This window comes from Spinacia oleracea, chromosome 3, assembly GCF_020520425.1.
Source record: "Spinacia oleracea cultivar Varoflay chromosome 3, BTI_SOV_V1, whole genome shotgun sequence".
NCBI classification, from domain to species: domain Eukaryota; kingdom Viridiplantae; phylum Streptophyta; class Magnoliopsida; order Caryophyllales; family Amaranthaceae; genus Spinacia; species Spinacia oleracea.
Genome location: NC_079489.1, coordinates 159,405,447 through 159,428,047, shown reverse-complemented (window position 1 = coordinate 159,428,047; position 22,601 = coordinate 159,405,447). Strand labels below are relative to the sequence as shown.

Genomic DNA, 22,601 nt, shown 5'->3' with positions numbered 1-22,601 from the left:
CTTTAAGTACAATTGGATGATATTATGATAAGAGCACCCACAATGGTAAGCTAATTTGACAATTAGCTTATTATGCCACATAAGATTTCAAGCTATTTTATTGTCTAGCTAATTTGTGCCCCAATGGCTAACAACTAGCTTGTTATTGAAATTTATTCCACTTCCACTTGTCAATTAATTATTTGGCAATTTTGAGAGCTAGTTGTCAAGCTAATTAGCTAATTTGTTATTTTCACTCCAATGATCTAGCTATTAGCTTGAAACTTTTTATAAATTTCAAGCTAGTCCCTAGTTACAACCATTAGAGATGCTCTTGTACTTTGTTAAGCAAAAGAGGGTCGAGCATTACCAATAAAATATAGGCACTGTCATGGTTCTCTAACAAAATTACAAATAAAATCATTACCATTACCACTACTAATTACCACCTGCCAAAAGAGTTATTAAGGTAAAAAATTGTGAATACAACAGTCCCAACTTGACAAGGGTAATAAGAGCCGGAGAATTAATTAAAACTAGAGAATTAGTTTCGTATTATTCCTAGCTGTCAAAAACATCTCGACTTGAACTAGAAAATTTTACTGCAATTTCTGTCCTAGAAAATAAAAAGAACCAAAAATGCTACATAAACAAATGGAGGGGAGTATAAATTGAGCTCAGAGCCTAAGACCATAGGCTCAAGCAAAAAACATAACAGAATTGCTACTTTACAAACAAAAAAAGGTTGCTTAAAACGGAATTTCCGCGTAACCTATGACGCATAGTCAGTACCATACTCCAGCTTAAACAACATGTTCCTGCGATTTTCAGTACCCAAAAGGATTTTGAACTGCTTGGCAACAGATTCTACATTACTACTGCTTTCGTCATCCATCTCCCTAATGCACCGTCTTTTGATCTTCTTCAACGTCTCTTTTGATGGTTCAAAACCAGCTTCCAACTGCCAATTCACAAAAAATTTGGACACAATGAACTAACAATAACTTCTAATGTCTCACCTAAGACTTTCTAGATGAAAAATAGAACCAGCAAAACAAAGGGCGGGGAAGGGGGATTCTCTTTACCATTGTATTTAGTACAGTAAGAGCAGCCTTTGGATCTCGGTTGATGAGGTGAGCATCTACAAGCAAACTATATGACATAGCATTTGGTTTCACACCTAGACTACATAGATGTTCAAATACCCTTGTAGCTTCAAACATCTGCAACCAGAAAACGTTTCACACATAACTGAGTTGTAGCATTAGGAAATTTCCAGTAAAATAGGAGAAGTTTAAGAAAAAGTTGTAGACCAAACCTTTCTCAACTTTCCAAAGGCAGACATCAAAGCATTGTATGAATGTATATTAGGGTTCAATCCAAATGTTGAACTAATTGCCTCAAATGTTTGGTAAGCCCGATCAAGGTCCCAAATATTTGCACAGCCCAAAATTACACAATTCAAGGCAGCAACAGATTTGTAAGGAGGATTTGTACGACTTAAATTCTCCAGTTGAAAATACACCTAAGAAGAATACAAACACAAGGGGTTAAACAGACAATCTTTCCAATCCTATCAATAAAAAAGGTAAAAAGATTGCAAACTATTACTGTATTCTAAATTAATAATAGACGCTGATTGCAAATTTACAATGTAGTCTTCCTCCCACCCTCAGCACAACATCTCTAGATTATTGAAAAAATTGAATATGAATGGCTGTAGTAAGAAATGGAAAAGGATACGGAAGAGTATGCATTGCAAAATTATAGGAAGCCAGAGTGAAAACATGAACCCCCAAGTCTCCAAAAGGATAAATCTTTCACACCTGATGACTAATTACCCATACATACCCACCCCCTCAAAAAGACTGCAATCACCTTTTGCAAAAAGCAAACAAATCAACAATCAACTTGGTGAATGACAAGACCTTTACCAATCACCCCTTGGTAAGCCGCGGATAACTTCTCCAACGTATCAACATTAACAGAACTCGGATAGCATTGGGACTTATTCTAGATTCAACTGAATTTGATGTCTGCAACCATTACTAATCTATATTTTTCTAAATGAGACTACGAGACTCTGTTATCATCGGCTTATTTTATGCCGAACTTGAAATACTTTTGCTAAAAAAAATACTTTTAACTTATTTAAGTTTTTCTGCAAAAATTTACAGCTTCCTATTAACATATTACTAAAAAAAGTTACTAATGCAAAATTTTGTTGTTATTATATAACTATCTGCTATTCTTTCGAATATAACAATTAGAAATATCATGATCATTAAGACAAGTCTAAGCAATGTTATTCTTTCAAAAAATAATTTTCTTCTACTACTACTCTACCACAATTATCTTTCAACGAAATCAATAATGAGTGATTTCAAAAGATAACATTTTCTCTTCGATATTAGTGAAAAAATACGGTCAAAATTAATAAACTTTTACCCTGTAAAAAAATTGGGAATACGGTTGAATAACCAAATGCTAAGATCAAAATCATCAAAGGGATATAACACTGCATATGATGTCTAACAAAAAATTATCTCCTCTACATATCAAAAAAATTGGACTGCCAGAATTCAAATGATAGGAAGCAATTCCATATAATTTGAAAGGCACAAACAGAAGGCTTACCAAATCCAAAGTTTCAAAGCCTTGCTTTGAACATGCCACAACTAAAGGATGAAGAGAAGTAAATGGTGACAAAAGATCCTCCTCAGCCACTGTAGAACTTGCATGTGTTCGTTCAAGTTCACTCAGAGTACTAAAAGCATTCTGCAACCTCCCCAGGGAAGCAAGGGCATTTATCTTAGCCAAGTAGGTTTCTGGATTAGGCGGCTTTCTTTCACGCAAGGATCTCTTTAGGATGGCCCATGAGGCATCCAAAAGAGTAGAGTCATAAGTTCGGGCAGCTGCGGCAATGGAAGAAATAACTAATCCTTCATCAACAGAGTGAAAAATAGGGGGCCTCCCATTCTCACCCAGTTGAATCCATCTAGCCATGAATCCCAAAGCTTGAAAGGTCAGCTTACTATTATCATTCTGTATTGCAACCTCTGCAAGATGCTTGCACAAGTTCCAACTGGGGCTCAGAGCTTTATTTTGGTCCATAGCCTGATGATGAACAGAATAGTCAAAATAAGAACACAAAGTCATACCTCACATGTGTCTCAAAGCAACAATCAAAACAATACCTTGCACTTTTCGATAACCATCACCAAACTCTCCAATCTTTTTTTAACAATACAGGCTTGGATACAGTCAGCAAAGACTTTCGATGATAGCATATATCCAGATTTCAGTGTTAGATCTATATATTTCAAGGCGTTATCAATTTGGCGTTGGGAAAACAGCATGCTAATAACCATATCATATGACTCTTCATCAGGTTGAGAGTCTTTTCCACTTTGCAGCATCCTAGATACAACAAAAATAAAGGATTTGTCTGTCAACAAGCTAACTTACTTACAGCTAACAAAAAAAAAGAACATGAGCAATTGAGTATACGTTAATTGAAAAAACAGTTGGATCATAAGACCAACAAATTGATTCACCGGTTTTATTGAGATGCATATCTATTTCTTAGGCATGTTATCACTTTAATTGCCTCAGGAAGATTGCAAAAGAGTTTAATTGAAAAAACGGTTGAATCATACGACCAACAAATTGATTCACCGGTTTTATTGAGATGCATGTTTATTTCTTAAGCATGATATCACTTTAATTGCCTCAGGAAGATTGCAAAGGAAGCAAGATCAGAAACATTGTGTACAACTCATAGAAGGACGGTCCCACATTGATAGAGTGTGTTGGTGCGGGTGTGGGTGTGGGTGTGTGGAGAGATAAAGAACAAAAGTAAAAAGAAGATGGATCAAAACAAAATGCCTTCAATTACCAAATAATTAAGCATCACTGTCAAAACAGCCGCATTAACTCCCCAAACAATATCACCCATCAGCAAACCCAAGGCAAAATGATAGTTGTAAGGTCCTTCAAACAACTTTGACTGTATGCGGAAAGCACGCCAAAGACGATAAACCCCTAGTTTGCAATATCTGAGGAGACATTAACACCTCAACAATGAGATAAGCAGACAAATAAGAGAGGAACAAAAATATGAGTTGCATAACTGCCTGTGCTTCCTTTTCACTAAAGGAGGCTCTGGAGCTTGGAGCTCTACTAGAATACCATCTAGCCAACACAAAGTGCTAGCTAAACCAATGCAATAAAATGGGAAAACTGCAGGGTACTTCATTTGATGCAAAATAACATTGCGGATAGTCCCCACTCTGGCACTCTCCCCTCCCCCCCCCCCCCCCCAACACCCCACCCCACCAGCACTCACACACAATCACCAAAAAGAAATGCAAAAAAAAGTGGAGAAAGTTGGTTACACTCTCAATACAATTGAGAGATTTACTATAAATAATTGAGAAGTCATTAATTTCACATGGTTCAAAAACCTTTTATGGAGCCTCAAAAAACATTCCTGAAAATATCTACTCCCTCCAGATTTTTTTGTTGTACCCTTGTGTTTGTAGACTCTTGTTTCTAAGAAAGGTGAGTGGGTGTAAGACAAAGGTGGATAAAATAAAATAAAAAGGTGAGCAAAAAGGTGGTCAGTGTAAAGAAAATGTGGATAAATTAAGAGAGACTAAGTGGAAATGTGTAAATAGTGTGGGGCAAAGAAGGCAAGATGGCAAATGGTGTTTGCCAAAAATAGAATAGAGTAGAAGTTGATAGAACAAAAAAAAACCTCAAAACAGAAAGTAGATATAACAACAATACGGAGGGAGTATATGCCTATGTCAAGGCTCTTTTTTAGGTGTCCACATCACAAGATGTTTGGTAAAATTGGGATAGCAATGACAACCTCTCTTCCACAAGCACCACAATCTCTATTCCTGGTCAATTTTCTCAACTACCATAAATGAACCCAATAAAGTTCACAACAAAAGTATATTTAATCAGTTAAATGATTAAACCACTTATGCACATGCAAAGGACACTACAATGATGCTCTAGTGCTCCAGAATTATTAGAGGCATGGAGGAAGAAGTGAACCTTCCTTATGCCAAAGGTGGTAGTGGATTAGTGGGGTAATTGTGTTTCAGGAGCATCCAACAAACAGAACCCACGCGTCTAATGCACATTGATGTGTAAAGGGGAAATACATCATACATGGTCATAGTGTCCCAAAAACACACAACTGCAAGACAATAAGAAATTCCTGCGGGTATGATGATATTCCAATGGCTGAAAGATAAATGGTCATCATGTCGAAAAATCATCTGCTGGGGGCCTGGGGATTCCAAGTTCAAAAGCATCACTTCGGACATAACATAACCAGGTAGTTAATTTATAATTGAATGACAGATAACCAAAAGTATCTAATTCAAGTCATTGCCAAATAATCTCTAAACAACGTGGAAGCCCATATAACCGATATACTACAATTGGCAATGGCAAGATGCCCAGCAGCACCATTCTTCACCAATTGAAGCAACTAACATAGACAAACAATCTCATGTGGCTCTGCAGTGGAATTCAAGGATGTCTCATTCAAATTTTGATAACCATTAACCAGTTAAAACAACTGTTATAGACAGTCATGGTTCTATAAAGAAACCATAGGATGTAAGTTTTGAATTGTGGTAACCGTTACATTGCAACTGCCAAGACGAAGTGTGAAGCAATGTAGAAAACAATTAATGACATCTAAGAAGAGCTAATAAGATGCAGATCAATGAACATCACAGGAGCACCCAAAAGCTTCCTTCTAGAATTTATTTCAGACTACTCCTCCTCGACCTTAACCCTTCCAGAAAAAGCTGGGTAAAACTTGCAATACAAAGTCCAATGGGCATAGTAAAAATCTCCGAAGCTTACATATAATCCGCAAGATGGAATTAGAAGTTCAGCTCAATTTTTATTAGTTTCAAACAGAGAATAGGAGAATGACAACCAGAAGTCCAAATGATTTAGTTAAACATTGGTACCGAACACTTAAAGTCAACAATTTACAAAAGAAACTAAGCTCAATTTCTCCATTCCCCTATGCACAAAAACTCATATCCTAACCCAAAACACTACATAAGCATAAAAACAAACAACTACTAATACCAAGCCGACAACAAGCCCTTTAATTCCTCGATGAATTCATTTTGGTTATGTATAATGTTTTTCAAACAACATGATCAAACTCGGGCAAATTACTATAATTGCAGCCCTCATTAAAAATAAATAAAGCTTGCATTAACCACTACAAATTTCTCTAAAACAGGAACCAGTGAAGGCATTTAGAAACCGCAGTAATACATCATCTGATCAAAACTTGAAACTTTGAGATTATTACCTTTCAACAAGCTTTTCCGCAGCCTCAAACTCTCTAGCCTGCATAGCCTTAAGCACCAAATTAAACGAGGCGGTATTGGGTTCAACAGCGAAATCCTCCATTAGACTGACCACATCAAGCAACCCTGCAGCAGTAGTTCCATCCATAAAATGAGCCCTCAAATAATGATTAAACAGTTGCACATTTGGCTTATTAGGTTTCCCATGTGCATCCAACGATTTGATCCAAAGCTCAAACAACTCCTTCACATCCCCCCACCGCTTCGCCGTAACCCAATCAGCGAACAAATTCAGCAGCGAATCAACATCCTTCTTTTGCGCGGAGAACATAAGAGCAGCCGGTGATTGATTGAAATACCCAGAAGGAATAATTAGGGCTTGATTGCCACCGGTGTTCGGGTTAGGGTTTCGCCAGTTCTCATTGTAAAAAGGGCTTCCAGTGGAAGGGCTTGGAGGAAGAGACGACGAAGAAGACGGTGCTGGTGCTGGTGCTGGTGGTTCCGCGAGCTGAGGTTCTTGGTTGAGGAGAGAGAAAGTTGAGATTGATTTGAGTGCGGTTGGGTTAAGGGTTTTGAGTAAGGATCGTGATTTGGTAAGCATCGCCATTTTGGATTGCATCTGAGCAGAGAGAAGGGGGGAAGGGAGAGAGGTTAGGGATGATGGCTAAAGCTTAGGGTTTAGCAGACTCAGAAGTCCAGTTCTACTTCGCACAAATGCGAGGTGAATGGCCGATGATAATGATTATGACGAACTAATGCATTATGGGTTTTTTTTATTAAAAAAATTAGGGCAGCATTTTATTGCAAATCATAATTGATCGAAGTTGTGACAGAGTGATGGATAGCTTAGTTGGTTAGAGCTTTCATCCCGGTTCTAGGTGATCCTGAGATCGATTCTCATCTCCGCCCTTGTGGCTCATTCACACCAAAAAAAAAAAAATCATCGAAGTTGTTATACTTTGTGAGATGCGTTAGTTCCATGTTGTTAAAGTCATGATCGATTAATGTACGGAGGATGGAGAAGCGGTACACATTACATTGATGTTTAAAAAATATCGCCAAAAGTGAAGCTATCGCTCACCCTAGCAAACAAGTCATCCTTGAGGAGTATGGGGAAGCATGTACGGTTTTAGAAAATGACTCACAATTCTTTCATTATAAATCATAAGTTATTGTACGAGTTATTAGTAATTAGTACTCCCTCCGTTCCTAAATGGTGTTTCCTTCTGGCTTAATTCAATAGTAATTAGTACGAATAATTAGTAATTAGTTTTTTAATTTATTGTGTATAATATTAGTTGTTTTGGAGGCAACTAATGCCTCTGACAGTTTTGTAGCAAACTCAGAGGGTAGGGGATCCTTCACAGAAGGGTTGTCTCCCTTTGTTGTTTTTTCTAAGTTGTAATTCCTTGTTAAGTCATAAAATATCTTGTTTGCTTGTCCAAAAAAACCTATGTACTCCCTTCGTCCCTTAATAATCGTACCGGTTTGACCGGTGCGGAATTTAAGACATTTGAATTGACTTATTAATTTAATGGGTGTTAATTGATAGTGGTTTAATATAGTTAGTGGGAAATGTGTAAGGGGTAGAGAGTAGTGAGTGGGAGTGTGAATTTTTAAATGATTTTTTGTAGGGAGTAGGGGTGTATGTGGGATAGTAGGTAAGTGTGAGAAATAATATAATATTGGTAAAAAAAAATTCATTTATAGAAGCGGTGCAAGTATTAAGGGACGGCCCGAAAGGGAAAGCGGTGTGAATATTAAGGGACGGAGGGAGTATTACAATAACTAGCTTTTGAGCCCGTTCATATAACGGGCGGTTGTATAGTGGTTGTTTATATGTCTTTTGAAGTTTTAATTAGTGAGTACGTCTGTTTTTTTGTAATATATGAATTAAATAGAGGTGTAATTTGAAGGTTGGAAAAATATAAAAATTATATGTTGAATAAATATTTGGCTGTTAAAGGGGTGGAGTGGAAGAGACTAATGAGTATATTAGACTATTAATAACTTGATGTTGAATAAGGAAAATGGAGTTGAAGAAGCATTAGAAGTTGTAAATCATAGAAACAATAAAGAAAAATTGAAAAAAAAACAAAACAAAATGATGGATGAAAGGAGAGATGCCACAGGGCTTCTAATAATCTATATGTTCCTTTTTAAATACTAGGTATAGATATTGCATTTATTCTATAAAGGGAACTCTTGAAGAATTGATGTCTCCCTTTTAAAAGTCCTAGTATACCTGATAAAATGTTAAATTTTTGAGGATTTGGTGTCCTCTTTTGAAGTTCCTACGTTACTACTCTTGTTAAAAAAAAGTTAAATGATTTTTTTCCTATCATACGCTTACAACATTCATATGCACGCATCAAGTGTATAAACACTACTATCATAAAAACAAACATAAGATGAGGCTAGACAAAATAAACTACCATTAAGGACCCGTTAAGTGTAGTTTTCTTTTGTTTCTAATTTTTTGTTTTTCATAAAACTAAAAACAAAAATATGGAATAAAAAAATGTAGTTTGATTTGTAATTTTAAATTGTCGGTTTTCAAAATCAATTTGATTACTATAGGTAGAACTATTTATTTTAGATCCCCTAAAAAATTACTTTTAGTTCATTACTCAATCTATAATTTTATATCATATGTCTTTCTAAATCTTAAAACCCAAAATTGAAAACTTAAAGTGACACAAATGGCCCTGAATGATTGCAATCATGAGTTGTAAAACTGTAACATACTTTGAAATGAAAAAAAAGTCTCGTTTTATTTAGTCTCATTTGATCAATATAATTAAATTAAACCTACCTTGAGCTTCGCTTTGCCTCTCATCAACATCCCCATTCTCTAACTCTCTCTTTCTCTAAATTTTTATCCCTTTTACACAACCCAAAATCTTAAACTAATTCATTAATAAATAATAAATTAATTATCTAGAATAAAAGTGTGAAAACTTAGTAATAATTTTTCAATTACCCCATCTTTTACAATAAAATTTTCCAAATTGTTAAGGTAAGGTAATTCTTTTTTTTTTGTATTTTTTTGTTAATTTAAACCATTTAATTAACAAGTTTCTTAATTGTTCACATGAAGATCACGAAAAGCGGTGAATTGTCGAATTTTTCTTTCTTGTTACAAGGAAGAGGTGAGTTATTAACCTTTGTTTAACATATATTTATTTTTCTTACAAATTTTATTTAATTCTCTTAACGAAAATGAGAAATGTCAAATCAACATGTATGCATTTTTTGATAAGGAATGTCAAATCAACAATTAAGGGGTTGTTTGATACAATACTTTCAATTTTTTGGTTATTCTCTTGTGACTATCATTGCATGCTTTTTCGATTGTATCAAGTTTTTTTTTCTAGATTAATTGGTATATACACAATTATTTTATAAACATTTATATGTTTAAGGATTAGAATTATAATCCATATTCTTATTTGTTTAATATTTATCCTTGCAACATTTGTTTTTTACCAGGACATTCTGTAGTAGTTGGATATACCATTTCTAAAATCAAGTAAGTGAGAATTATTACAAGTTCTAATATCCTGCATCGCCATCCTTTGGCGGATGCAAAAACAAGGAGATATTGAAATATTGTTGGAAATGGTTGTTACTGATTTTGAATGTGATCTATTTCGAGCCGGATACATCCAAATTTCAACCCGACATGATGTTGTAGAAGATGAATCCAACCTACATGAAGGGAGAAAACATTGGCATTTGTTATTCCCAGAAGTTACCCAAAATAAAAATAATCCAGTAGAAAACAATTTCAATACGCTTCCATCATCGTATAATCAAGCGAACGATTGTCAAGTAGAAAATGATCAAGTGGACAACATTAATAATATCGTTCGTCAAAGGTATGACATACACTTATTAAACTCTTCATCATAGGGTATAATATTAATAGATCACAGTCTAATGGTTATTAGTAATGAATATATCTCTATGGAACTTGCAAGCTATGTTCGCGCTCAACTGGAACACGACTCAATCCCCACTAGTTTTGCGAACCTATTCGGAGACGAGGAACATGAACACGAATACACGAGACATACCAATGCCATTACATCCTTATCACTAGAGGGTTCGTCTGAATACCCGATGCATAACCCATCTCTTCAAGTGATGCATAAAGATGAAGAAAAATACGACCCACAAAGGATTCCATCCTCAGTGTTTGAAAGATGTGATTCTCTTATCCCAGCAGAGTGGAGTGCTACTTCTAATGAATCATTATTTAGCCTTCACCTCGGTACTTCTTCCAGCTTGGGAAAAGATCAAGCTCTTCTACTGAGTGGAGAATTGAAAACACATGGGGGATTACTTCCAAAGTCAAGCGAAGATTTAGTCATCACTGGAAACTTAGAAGAGATTAGAAGACTCGCCGGATTATCTAAGGGAGGCGATGATCAACATAATGTAAGCAATTCAACAACAATTATGTCTGGAGTTATTAATAATGAAGGGGGAAAAGACCACGAGGAGAAAGAAACAAATAAGAAACTGGTATTGGCATTTCAAACTGAATGTTTTGAAGGAGAAAAACATAAACATCAAAACATTCATTCATCTAACATCTCATTTCACTCCAACGCAAGCGAAGATAGTAATTACTCATTTGCATTCCCAATGTAAGTTTGCAAACCAAGTACATTCGCAACTACTTTTATATTTATGTCATCCATTTTATTATATTTTTATATGTGCACATGCTGAAGAACATTTACATGAGTATTATTAAATCACATTTCAACTTCTTCTTTTTTAACTTCAAAGTTAGTTTAAGTAACTATAGCTATTATATTTAAAACCAAACTATTTTTGTAACCTAATTCAAAAAATGTATTACCATACCTTATAGGAAGGGCCAGAAACAACAAGAAAAAATAATTACACAGACAACGACGCCTATACAACAAAAATAAAATTTATTTTCAATATAAGGACTCAAACTATTCTTTATTTCTGACTGCTTTTCTGACTTGGCAAACTATGTATTTTATTTTTGCATCAACTTTAAAGTATGTATAATCCATCTACCTTGTGATTCCATAAGGCGTCATTCTTGGTATGACGGGGTGCCCCTTCACAAAGGGGGTCGAAGTGACCAGACCCTGGATTTAAATGTATGTTATGAGATTGAACTTCTCTAGGGCTCAAAGTCAGCACACACCCCTAGAGTCCTAGACTCTGCTCTCGCTCCGCTCATTCCCAATCGTCTTCTTTCCGGGCTTAGGATTTGAAAGGCACAAGCAGAGGTGTCTGGGTGCAATTAACCAGTGCTTTGTTTGCAATTGAATGCGTGCCTTTTTCAAAGATTCAATATAAATCTCGATATGTAACCGAGTGAACTATGAGATAAATGGCTATTAGGATCACAATGAGCTCAACACCACTTCTGATTCCCAATCTCCTTCTTTCTTCCCTTTCTAGTTATTCCTTAGTAGAACTGATTCTGGATGTCCATTCATGTCATGATATAATCACATTAAAACAAAACATGCTTTAGACAAATGTCACCCCCTGTCATACTCTATTTTTGTATAACACATCCTTTGTGGGCAACCTTTGTTTAATAGATACCCATACAATAAATTTATGTTTAGGTAAATCCATTCTTGTCGACACTAGTTCAACCCAGTTGCAATGTGGAGTTTGTTGACACGTGATCTAATGACATTTCTTAGTAGAGAAAATACAACCAGACCCCATTTAATCAGGCCTCATTACCCCCTTAATTATGTCTTTAACCTCACAAATCTTCAACATATGCTTATACTTTTTTTCTTGCAGATTCGGCGATGTAGGAAAGAATTCTATGAGAAAAGGGCATCATCATCATCATCAACAACAACAACTAGACACAAACAAACAAAACACATCTCCCATGAAGAAAGGATGTTTTTCTTGCTTTCATATTTCCTCTTGCATTTCTTGTAGCCATTGCAATCCTTGCCGTTCTTGTCGCCATTGCACTTGTTGTTCATCTTTCGCATCGTGTTTTACAAGTCCATCGTGCTTATCACGTTTATCTTGTTGGAGATTTTTATTGAGAAAGTGAGCTCATAACCTCCTTCTCATCCACTTCTTATTTACTTTAGCTATATTTTGATTATGATTATGATAGGTTTACATTAATTATGTCATTATCTATAAGGAACTAGGAGATTGAAAATGAAAATTCATGTCATAATGGTAACACAAATCAAGTTTTTAAAAACCTATATGTAATAGAAAATGTGTAAATTTGTACATTATGTATTTTAGATTATTTTAAAGGAATTTTAGAAAAATATTATAGTTTTTGTAGCTACTGATTGTTTCTAATTAAAGTTAATCAACCAATTAAATATTTCCATAATTCCATAATATGTAGTAATTTTCTATACACAACTGGTTGTATATTGTGCATACCCATGACACTTTCTGCATCCATGTGCTAATTCCTTGTAAATACATGAGCAATAAATAATTTTTGTTATACGTTTATACTTTGTTAGGTAGTCGTACAGCCAACTATATGATGAATATTCTCATAAAGTAACTTTTACCCCAAATTATACATACTTTAAAAGATTTAAGATCACCGTATATTGTTTCAAGATTTTACTTCCTGCATTATGAATAGGATTTCCTTCTGTACCTTTTCATTTAGCTAGGGAACTCACATGTTTCGATAATTACATTTACTTTTTTTTAAGAGATAATTACATTCCCATTAAAAAGTGAGCAAAAAGCAGTGTCAGATCCAGAATAATATATTAGTGAGTGAGAAATATTTTTTATTCGGTGCAAGTGGCCAAAACTTACGTGAAAAACAATAAATTTTTTATATAAAATTGCCAAAATTCTACATTTAAGTGAAGTCAAAGGACCCTACAATCATAACACTGTCTCCGTCGAAGAGAATAACATTGTACACGTAATCCTAAAGATATAAGCTTATATTATCGGGTGTGATCTAAATTTTTTAGTTTCTAATCTGGTCTGATAAGATATGATACGATATGATCTGATCTAAATATATCGGAGAATAAGATGAGGTTTGTAAGAAGGATGAAGGAGTCTAACGACCAAGTAGATCCCGACCCAAACAATACGTTATCCTTTTTACCCCGGTCTAAGTTGCTGAACCGGGCTTACCTCTCTTCCACGTGGTTTCCATTCATTGGCTCACCGCATTTATTTTCCAACCTCCCTCTTCCTCCCACGGCCCCACCCCCACCCACCTTTAACGGCGGCCATGCCAAGCTACCTCTCCTCTCACGAAAACTCAAACTGCAGAAAAACCCAAATTTTAGAGAGAGAAATTAGCAGCAGATTTAGAGAGAGAAAACAGTCCTTTAGCAAATACAGTAGTAGCAGTAAAAAGCCAGCCCATCCTCTTCATAAAGCAACAACAACAACAACAAAAATATCCCCAATTCTCTCTCCTCTGCTGTTAGTTACTCTTCCCTTAGATTTCGACAAAATTGAATCGAAAAATGCTTCGTTTTCTGCTGGTTCAGCTGCTACTGTTACTTGGTATTTCCTGCTTTTCTGGGAAAGCAGCTGTATCGTTGTTGGAGGAGAGAGAAAGAGTAAGAGAAAGAGGGGCTCTCCTGGAGTTCAAATCCTTGGTCTCTGATCCGTCCAGAATCCTTTCTTCCTGGGTTTCAACCAATGATTCCGGTGATGCACATCATTGTTCGTGGTTTGGTGTCGATTGCGACGCTCAATTTAGGGTTTCATCGTTGAAGATTGTCGGTGGCGGCGGCAGCGGCAGCGGCAGAAGAGGAGGAGGAGGTAAATTTAATTATGATTTAGGCGGAGTTGTTGATTGTTTTAATGTTTCTAAGTTTCCGTTTTATGGGCTGGGACTTAGAAGAATATGTGATGCTAAGGTTGGGAAATTGGGTGGGAAATTGCCGCGTGTGATTGTTGAATTGAGAAAACTTAGGGTTTTGTCTCTTCCATTTCATGAATTTAGTGGGGGGATTCCGGGGGAGATTTGGGGGTTAGATAATTTGGAAGTGCTTGATCTAGAAGGGAATTTATTTTCTGGGAAGTTGCCAGTTTCGGTAAAGGGTTTGAATAGATTGAGGGTTCTGAATTTGGGATTGAATAGGATTGGTGGGAAGATACCGGATTCATTTTCAGGATTGATTGGGTTGGAATGGCTGAATTTGGCTGCCAATGAGCTTGAGGGTTTGATTCCGGTTTTCGTTGCTGGTTTTCCGAGGTTATGGGGGCTTTATTTGTCATCCAATCAGTTAAAAGGGAAGATTCCTGATGCATGGGGGAGGAGTAATTGCCAGAATCTGAAGTATCTGGATTTGTCTGGTAATGAATTGAATGGAAAGATACCAATTAGCTTGGGGAATTGTCAGAAGTTACGAGTTTTGTTGTTGTTTTCGAACGTGTTGCAAGGCGTTATACCTCGTGAGTTTGGGCAGCTTAGGAAGCTCAACGTGTTGGATGTTTCAAGGAATAGCCTTAGTGGTGACATCCCATCTGAGCTTGGTAATTGTCGGGACTTATCAATTCTTGTGTTGTCGAATCTAGAGGATCCATATTCATCACATGGTGCTGCATTTGGTCATAGGGAAAGCAATCTCTTCCGAGGTTCAATTCCCACATTGCCAAAACTGAGAATTCTGTCAGGTATTGAATTTGAGGGTGAGATTTGTGACACCATGAATACAGATAACAGCTGCAAAAGCCTAGTTTATGTTGATGTAAGCAGCGAAAATGCTCCCAAATTTACATTTAGTGCCTGTGATTCACAAATTTCAAACTCTCGCCAGTTGAACCATGGTCCCACTGCATATCTTTCATTCTTCCTAAGTAGAGCTTGCTTGAGAACGAAGGCAAAGTTTCTTTTGGTCCATCGAAGCAGAAATGATGATGCCCATAGTGTAGTAAAGAGACTTGAAAACGCAAGGTTACTTTCAGAACTCAACTCATCATTAGATGAAACTGTTTCATCCTCAAGTGTGCAGAGCAGTTCTGAGAATCTGCAGGCTAATGCAGCAGAATCTCCATCAGGAGAAGGAGAAAGAGAATCTCAAAACCAGTTCAACTCGATAGAGATTGCGTCCATTGCATCTGCCTCTGTTATTGTTCTTGTTTTGTTGGCACTTGTTATTCTCTTCATTTATACAAGGAAATGTGCTCCCAGAGATAGTTATAGGATTCAAGTGTATGAAAGAAGGGAGATACGAGTTTTCACTGACATTGGGGTGCCATTGACATTCCAGAATATTGTTAAGGCTACCGACAGTTTTAGCGCAGGAAACTGCATTGGCTGTGGCGGCTTTGGAGCGACCTACAAGGCCGAGGTATCCCCAGGAGTGATTGTGGCTGTAAAACGGCTTTCTGTTGGAAGGTTTCATTGCATTCAACAGTTTGATGCTGAAGTTAAGACCCTTGGAAGGATTCGGCATGCTAATCTAGTTACACTCATAGGGTACCACGCGAGTGAAACAGAGATGTTCCTCATTTATAACTATCTCCCTGGTGGTAATCTGGAAAGGTTCATCCAAGAAAGATTGACAAAGTCCATTAAATGGAAAGCACTTCACAAGATTGCATTGGATGTAGCACAAGCTATTGCATACTTACACGATGAATGCAATCCAAGGGTTATACACAGAGATATAAAACCAAGTAATATCTTGTTAGACAACGATTACAAGGCTTACTTGTCTGATTTTGGGTTATCAAGGCTTTTGGAGAATTCTGAAACACATGCAACAACTGGTGTTGCTGGGACTTTTGGTTATTTAGCCCCTGAATATGCTATGACTTGTCGTGTGTCAGAGAAAGCTGATGTATACAGCTATGGTGTTGTTTTGCTAGAGCTGATATCAGACAAGAAAGCATTGGATCCTTCGTTTTCCTCTCATGGAAATGGATTCAATATCGTGTCGTGGGCGCATATGCTATTGCGACAAGGTCGTGCAAAGGAGGTGTTTGCAGCAGGAATATGGGAGAGCGGTCCACATGACGATCTGGTGGAGGTACTACACCTGGCTGTAAAATGCACTGTTGATACGCTCTCAATCAGGCCTACGATGAAGCAAGCTGTTCAACTGTTAAAGCAGCTAAAACCAATTGGCTAAATTAATTCAGGTAAAGTTTTAGATTCCCAGTTTTGTAATCAGCTAATGGCTGCTTATGTTAGTGTATCTTCTTCTTCTTCTGTATTTTACTTTAGTGCCATTTTTAAGAGGAGAATGTTCCTTTCCTTAGACTGTAGATATTACTAGTCTGTCTGTATGTCTGTCCCAAGTAAAAGCTGTAATGTAAAAGCCACAATTACAATTTGAGAGTAATGTAACTTGGATTGTTGCAGCATATAAAAATGTACATATTTATGAGATTGATAACAATTTCTTTTTCTAGTCTTTATTTATTTGCTTCTATTTGGTTTGCCTGGTTATATTTCTAGTCTTTTCCTGTTGTGTATGTTTGTGATTTGGGGTTGATGTATACAAACTTGTGCCGGAAAAGTCTTGGTACACTGACAAAGAATTAGGGATAAGTTCAACCCCACAGGCCACAGCAGTTTAAGTGGTGGATATTCATCGGATTATAATTGACTTGACTGACTATAACTATAAGGATTTTGTCTACTTTAGCCATTCCAAGAAAAAGATACGTTTAGGATATTCATGCCTACTTTTTTGTGAATAATATCTGCTTTCTTAATCTTTGAAAAAGATCGCACTCAAGCAGCTTGGCTGTCATCTTAGACACTAAAAATTCGTTAAGTGTATTTCGAATTACATCAAATGGATCTTGTTAAAGATCAGGGCCTAAGCCCAAACATATCAAGCCAGCCCAATAAGGGAGTACAATTCTTCTCCTTTAGTTGAAAGGCCCAGAGATCCATTAAGCTCAAACTCAGATCGACATCATCAAAGTATTGTTACCTCAAACTTGGGTTGATATCATCAACTACTGTCACCTATATTCAAATCCACGTGTCATACACGCTCAGTATACAAACCTACCAATTGCATGGTTCAGTGGTGATTGAGGCTGAACTTGATAGGGAGGACCCGTGTTCGATCCCCCACAACAACAATTGGAAAGGGACTGAAACCTATCCACTCAGAACTCGCCCCGAATCCGGATTAGCCCTAAGGGTGAACCGGGTAGTACACAAAAAAAAAAAAGTATACAATATAACCTCGTATTCCAATTGAACTTGTACAGCATTCCACTTCTTCTTCACTTAATTGAAGCAAACTTTTGTTGGCATTCATAACAGTCAACGAAGAGTGTGACTCAGAAGCTAACATATGGTATGGTAATGCCTCAAGAGTCAAGATCGAGGTCTTTGGTTATTGGTGAAGGGATGGCAATGGCTCAGAGTCTGAGTCTGAGTCTGAGTCTGAGTCTAGACTTGTAGTGCTCGCTCGGAAGTTGAAAGCCTCACTACTCAGACAAATACAAGACATGAATCATGATAAGGTAACTCTGTAAACCAGGTTAAGATAAGACATAACATCTCCTTTAATTTGTATCAAATCAAATTACATTACTCCAATGTATGTTAGCTAAGTGACATTATAACACACACGATATGATGCAACCACATTTCTGTTTCTGTATTCGATCGACTTGCTGAATATAGTTCCCAAATTAATCCTCAAAGACTGTCAAAGATATGCCATTTCCCAGATAAAACTCAAGACAATTGCACAAATCATGTAAAGTGTAAACCATATAACCCATATAGTAGTAACATATAGAAAGGCAAAACTAAAAGTATGTATTGCCTATTACCATTTTGATCTCATCACAATTAAGTGAAGTACAAATTAAGATCCTCAAGAAGAAATTAAAATTAAAAAAAACATTAAACTCTACATTAAAATCAAAACCAATATTATATAAGTATACGTTGAGCGGCCGGGTTGAATTAGAGATGATATCATAGGATTGGAGAAGTAGATGATGGGGTAACAACAATATGTCTAAGAGGGTGATCTACATCTGTTCCACCGGCATGCTTGACAAAGTCTGAAGGAGAGAAGAAAGTACCGTGACAAACACACATTATACGAACTTCTTCCCCTTTCCCGTACTTGTATAAGATCCCTTCCACTTTTCTACCATTTGGACCGTCTCCTATTGTGAACACACATGGCATATCCTCTATCGCATTTCCACTTGATGCCGATGCTGTTGCTGTTGCTGATATTGTCTCTTTCTTTTTATTTTCAGTCTGCTCAGCCCGGCTAGCTCTGTGGAATTCACTTTCTTGGCTACCAGTACGCTCTTGTTGGGAATGAGTACCAGGTGAGCTTCTTGTGTCACAGCTACTTGATCCTATTATTAACATTACAAGAAAACAATAAGATAACCATTTCAAGGATTAAATGTACCCTAACAAAGGCAAACAACTTCATTTCATCAATTCAATATTAAATATTAATTCCGTGCTACTAGCTAGCTAGCTAGCAGTTGGTCTGGTAGACACAACTTACATTAGCATTGAGATTAACTATCTAGATCTCTCTCTTAAATACTTACATTATCATCCGACAAGAAACAACAGTACATTTAACGGCAGTTTCCTAACTAAATGAACCCATTTTACACACACACAACTCGCTACCTGCCTCATCATACACTGGCCGTTATATGACGTGCCTGATTGTCTATAGGCAACAACTGATGCGGTGTACCACTTAACTTTGCCGGCCAGGAGGTATCAAAATGCCACTGTGTCGTATCAATAACATAAATTATCTTGTAGGAGAATATTCACTTCAAGGACATTTGGTTTAAATTTCCAGAAATTATAAACCTACATCAACTTCAAATTATCTTAAGCTTCCCTATCAGAACATTTAACTCTCTCTGCTCCAAGATTTCAAAAAGTTGACCCATGGGCAAAATCTGCATACCATAGGGAAGGTGGGGAACTCATCAACAAAAATGTTATTCCACTTCCAAAGCCTTGCCTTTATTAAAAGCATTTCCTTCTAACTTCATCAATTGTTAAATTATCAAGTATTGTTGAGTACTGGTTTTATGCTAGGATGTTATTTACAAGGAAATTGGAGTATAAATGAATCACAAAATTGGGGGGGTAAGATTATCACTTTTGAGAAACCAACAAACTTGCATTCCCACAAACTGCAATTCATAGTTAAAAGTAAATAAATAAAACAATGATGTCAGTCAGTGTGGTTGATAAAAATAAATGGCTTGGTGAAAGGGAGATGGAAGATTGAAATCTGTGATTTGTGCTTGACAAGAGTTGGAAACCAAAACTACTACGTATATTACAACAAGAACCAACTGGAAATAACAACAGGCACTCAGATGAGTCACTGTGAAAAATAAGATACAGTATGTATGCCTAGCAAACACACACACGTCAAACACACACACGTCACACGGTGTATAGAAAACTACTCTCGCAGTGTTGCTCTTTGTTCCAACCCAACAACAAAGACACCTAATTTATCCATCCTAGAATAAGTTTAAAACCATAAGTCAGGTTGCAGAGAGTTCTTGCAGAATCTTGACAGTTAGTTAACACAACTTGTGAGACATAAATCAGGAAAATTAAATCTTAATATAGTGAAAATCTTTTCTTTTTCGGATGAGAAAAAGGAGAGATTAAAATGTTGTATGTAATTAATACAAAAACTTGGAAATGTCCATAACCATACATCTTTGACGACATAGTAAATCAACCAACTTTCACCCATATCATTCCCAATCCCATCAAACCAACAAAGATGAGAACTTTATGTTTGCTATGAATCTTACTTACTTAAACACCGTCACCATTTAAAAACTACCAAGCTCCTTTCTTAGTGAAACTACCTAATGTTACTTGAAAAAACGACCACTGTTCGTTCTTTCTCCAAGTGCAAATGAAATACCAGAGAAAACGGTCAACTCCATAGATAATATGAAAACAAAGACTGATAGTTTTGGGCCTTTTGGCATTGCAGTTGAATGATTACATAATCACCCTCAACTGTCAAGAAACTGGAAGCTATTTAAATACTTAAACTTGGCCGGACAACAATTTTGCGGGTTTGGTTCGGGAACATCCTAAGATTCATCAATAGCAAGCAACAGTAGAACCAGGAACATTACAATTCAAAATTAAAGTTTCAAATAAACCCAATTCAATGTACTCAGAAGATATTACCAAAAACAAAAACAGGTCCAATAACAGAAAATCAAAAACCAGTTCAACAAATATAACTACCATCTACCAACCTAACCTTGGACATATACAATACTAAATCAATCCAATTGCAATTTGCACAACATAATCTACATAAACAACAACATAAATCTGCAGATCGAAAGCAAAGGATCCAAGAAAATAAGATACTCAATTGATATTTAGTGTATAGATGAATAAAAGTGATACCTTGATGGGTCTTACTCTCAAGCTCAGAGGCATCAGACCCTTGTGATTCCCCTGAACCTTGAGAAGAACCCTGATTTGGTTGAGTCTGAGTCTGAGCTTGATCTTGAGCAATCAAGAAACCTTGCAAACTACCAAAAGTAGTTCTTCTACCTTTAACCTCCAAATGATTATGATTACCAGATGGAGGTGGTTTAAACAAAGTCCCAATTGAAGAAGAACCAATTAACTTACTAGTCAACCCCAAACATTGTTGTTCCCTTTCTAATCTTGCTCTCAACTTCAACCCTTCAACCCCTTTCTCCTCCCCACCACCACCACCAACACCAATACCACTCTCCTTTAAAACCCTCTGCTTCTCCGACCGCCGCCGCTTCGCCTCCATCCTTCTCAATGTTTGCATCTCCTTTCTCTTCCTCCATTCCTCCGCCGTCTCCACCGGCAACGACGCTGTCCTTACAAGGTGGTTGTTGCTATTATTATTATTGTTCCCCAATGATGGTGGTAACGCCATCGCCGCCATGGTCACCGCCGCCCCTGAATCATCTTCACCCCCCTCCCTGAAGAAAGGCATGGTCCCAGCTATTGAAGAAGACCTTATCAAACCCCCTAAATTCTTAGACTTATCAACCCCAAATTTACCACCTAATGATAACCCAAGTCCTAGATTCAAACCATCATCATCGTCATCATCATCATCATCAGCTGATCTATTACCACTCTTTCTCTCTCCAGAATTACTACTTAGAAATGTTTGCAAGAGATCTCTTGGATATTTGCTTATTTCCAAAGATAAACTCTCCATTTCTTTGCTCCTATTTCTGCTACTGTTACTATTACTATTACTGCTAATTATACTACTACCACTAAATCCTCTGCTAATACTGTTGCTTATATTCACTGTTTCACCCATGCTTTTTGAGCTACTGCTTGAAATTGAATACAGCTCAGATGAACCTTCCATTCACCAATATCCCAGATTTTTTTTGCTGATTCAACTTTTTTTTACTAAATTTTTCATCTTTGTCAACATTTTCTGGGTTAAATGCTTGAGGGATACCCAGAATTTTGGAAGGAAAAAGAATGAGAAGTAGTACTCCGTATAAAGAAAAGAAGAAAACTTTTATTTGAAAATAGAAAAAAAATTATGTGAAATGAAAGACAGAAAACAGATGGTTTTGGGATTGAACTATGAAGCTTCAACACGTGGAGAACTCAACCCAGAAAACAACAACATAAAAACGTTTTATGGGGTTTTGTATGAATGAACAAATTATCAATTTTTTGTTTTTTCATCTTTTTATGGAGATTTTGGTTATTTAATCTCAAGTGATTAAAGTTCAAATTAATATTAAGAGAACAATGGAAGCATCCCTTTTTCACTCATTTTCTCTGTCTTGAATGATTGGGGTGAATAAAATAATGCTTCCTCTCTTTCACGAGTAAACAAATATTTTGATTTTTACATTATTCACACTATTTTTTTTGACCCCTATTGTGACGAGAAAAAAAATATGGTTCTTTAGATTTTTATTACACTTTAATCGACAAATAATTTTAGAAATTGAGTTGAATTTGTTAAAATAGTATGAAGTATATGCTTTATAAGTGGAATAATAAACTTCTTTTAAAAAAAAATAGATGTTGATGATTAGAGATAATGATTGAATGTGCATTTGTAAAATAGTACTTCTACTATCTCAACAACATTGACAAAAGTGATTTAAAAACGTATACACTAAGAAAGAAAAGAGAAAATGTATAATTAAATAGTGTGAAAAGATTTTAAATATGGAAATAATGGCTGACATAATTGTGTGGTGATAGAAGATAAAAGGTAAATACAAGCA

The 22,601-nt window shown here is 36.3% G+C and overlaps 4 protein-coding genes across 5 annotated transcripts; 2 read left to right on the top strand and 2 right to left on the bottom strand.

Moving 5' to 3' along the window:
• Positions 1 to 478: 478 nt before the first annotated feature.
• LOC110806170 (pentatricopeptide repeat-containing protein At1g26460, mitochondrial) lies at positions 479 to 7,094 on the bottom strand. The gene is made up of 6 exons (XM_022011799.2): positions 6,338 to 7,094; positions 3,177 to 3,399; positions 2,617 to 3,096; positions 1,298 to 1,504; positions 1,065 to 1,202; positions 479 to 940 (listed from the first exon to the last, which is right to left on the bottom strand). The coding sequence occupies exons 1-6, from the start codon at positions 6,952 to 6,954 to the stop codon at positions 752 to 754; spliced, it is 1,854 nt and encodes a 617-aa protein (XP_021867491.2). The 5' UTR covers positions 6,955 to 7,094; the 3' UTR covers positions 479 to 751.
• Positions 7,095 to 9,073: 1,979 nt separating this feature from the next.
• On the top strand, positions 9,074 to 12,750 carry LOC130470238 (uncharacterized). 2 transcript variants are annotated; one of them, XM_056839919.1, is made up of 5 exons: positions 9,074 to 9,354; positions 9,436 to 9,487; positions 9,828 to 10,216; positions 10,289 to 10,990; positions 12,153 to 12,750. In XM_056839919.1, exons 3-5 carry the CDS (start codon positions 9,921 to 9,923, stop codon positions 12,418 to 12,420), a joined length of 1,266 nt encoding a protein of 421 aa, XP_056695897.1. In that variant the 5' UTR covers positions 9,074 to 9,354; positions 9,436 to 9,487; positions 9,828 to 9,920; the 3' UTR covers positions 12,421 to 12,750. The 2 variants fall into 2 exon arrangements, with proteins under 2 accessions (XP_056695897.1, XP_056695898.1); XM_056839920.1 differs by having other exon boundaries at positions 9,093 to 9,354; positions 10,319 to 10,990; positions 12,153 to 12,745.
• Positions 12,751 to 13,593: 843 nt separating this feature from the next.
• On the top strand, positions 13,594 to 16,751 carry LOC110806171 (LRR receptor-like serine/threonine-protein kinase RPK2). The gene has a single exon (XM_022011800.2). The coding sequence runs from the start codon at positions 13,844 to 13,846 to the stop codon at positions 16,460 to 16,462; it is 2,619 nt and encodes an 872-aa protein (XP_021867492.2). The 5' UTR covers positions 13,594 to 13,843; the 3' UTR covers positions 16,463 to 16,751.
• A 1,308-nt stretch (positions 16,752 to 18,059) lies between these two features.
• LOC110806178 (ninja-family protein AFP1) lies at positions 18,060 to 22,147 on the bottom strand. The gene is made up of 2 exons (XM_022011811.2): positions 20,755 to 22,147; positions 18,060 to 18,680 (listed from the first exon to the last, which is right to left on the bottom strand). The coding sequence occupies exons 1-2, from the start codon at positions 21,713 to 21,715 to the stop codon at positions 18,283 to 18,285; spliced, it is 1,359 nt and encodes a 452-aa protein (XP_021867503.2). The 5' UTR covers positions 21,716 to 22,147; the 3' UTR covers positions 18,060 to 18,282.
• Positions 22,148 to 22,601: the final 454 nt, after the last annotated feature.

Excerpts from the sequence above, each read along its gene's own strand:
- LOC110806170 (XM_022011799.2), bottom strand. The coding sequence starts at position 6,954 with ATGCAATCCAAAATGGCGATGCTTACCAAATCACGATCCTTACTCAAA. Across the intron at positions 3,400-6,337 it reads GCGGAAAAGCTTGTTGAAAG|GATGCTGCAAAGTGGAAAAG; the intron begins GTAATAATCTCA and ends TGTTGTATCTAG. Across the intron at positions 1,505-2,616 it reads GCTTTGAAACTTTGGATTTG|GTGTATTTTCAACTGGAGAA; the intron begins GTAAGCCTTCTG and ends TATTCTTCTTAG.
- LOC130470238 (XM_056839919.1), top strand. The coding sequence starts at position 9,921 with ATGCAAAAACAAGGAGATATTGAAATATTGTTGGAAATGGTTGTTACT. Across the intron at positions 10,217-10,288 it reads AATAATATCGTTCGTCAAAG|TAATGAATATATCTCTATGG; the intron begins GTATGACATACA and ends AATGGTTATTAG. Across the intron at positions 10,991-12,152 it reads TACTCATTTGCATTCCCAAT|ATTCGGCGATGTAGGAAAGA; the intron begins GTAAGTTTGCAA and ends TTTTTCTTGCAG.
- LOC110806171 (XM_022011800.2), top strand. The coding sequence starts at position 13,844 with ATGCTTCGTTTTCTGCTGGTTCAGCTGCTACTGTTACTTGGTATTTCC.
- LOC110806178 (XM_022011811.2), bottom strand. The coding sequence starts at position 21,715 with ATGGAAGGTTCATCTGAGCTGTATTCAATTTCAAGCAGTAGCTCAAAA. Across the intron at positions 18,681-20,754 it reads TGAGAGTAAGACCCATCAAG|GATCAAGTAGCTGTGACACA; the intron begins GTATCACTTTTA and ends TGTTAATAATAG.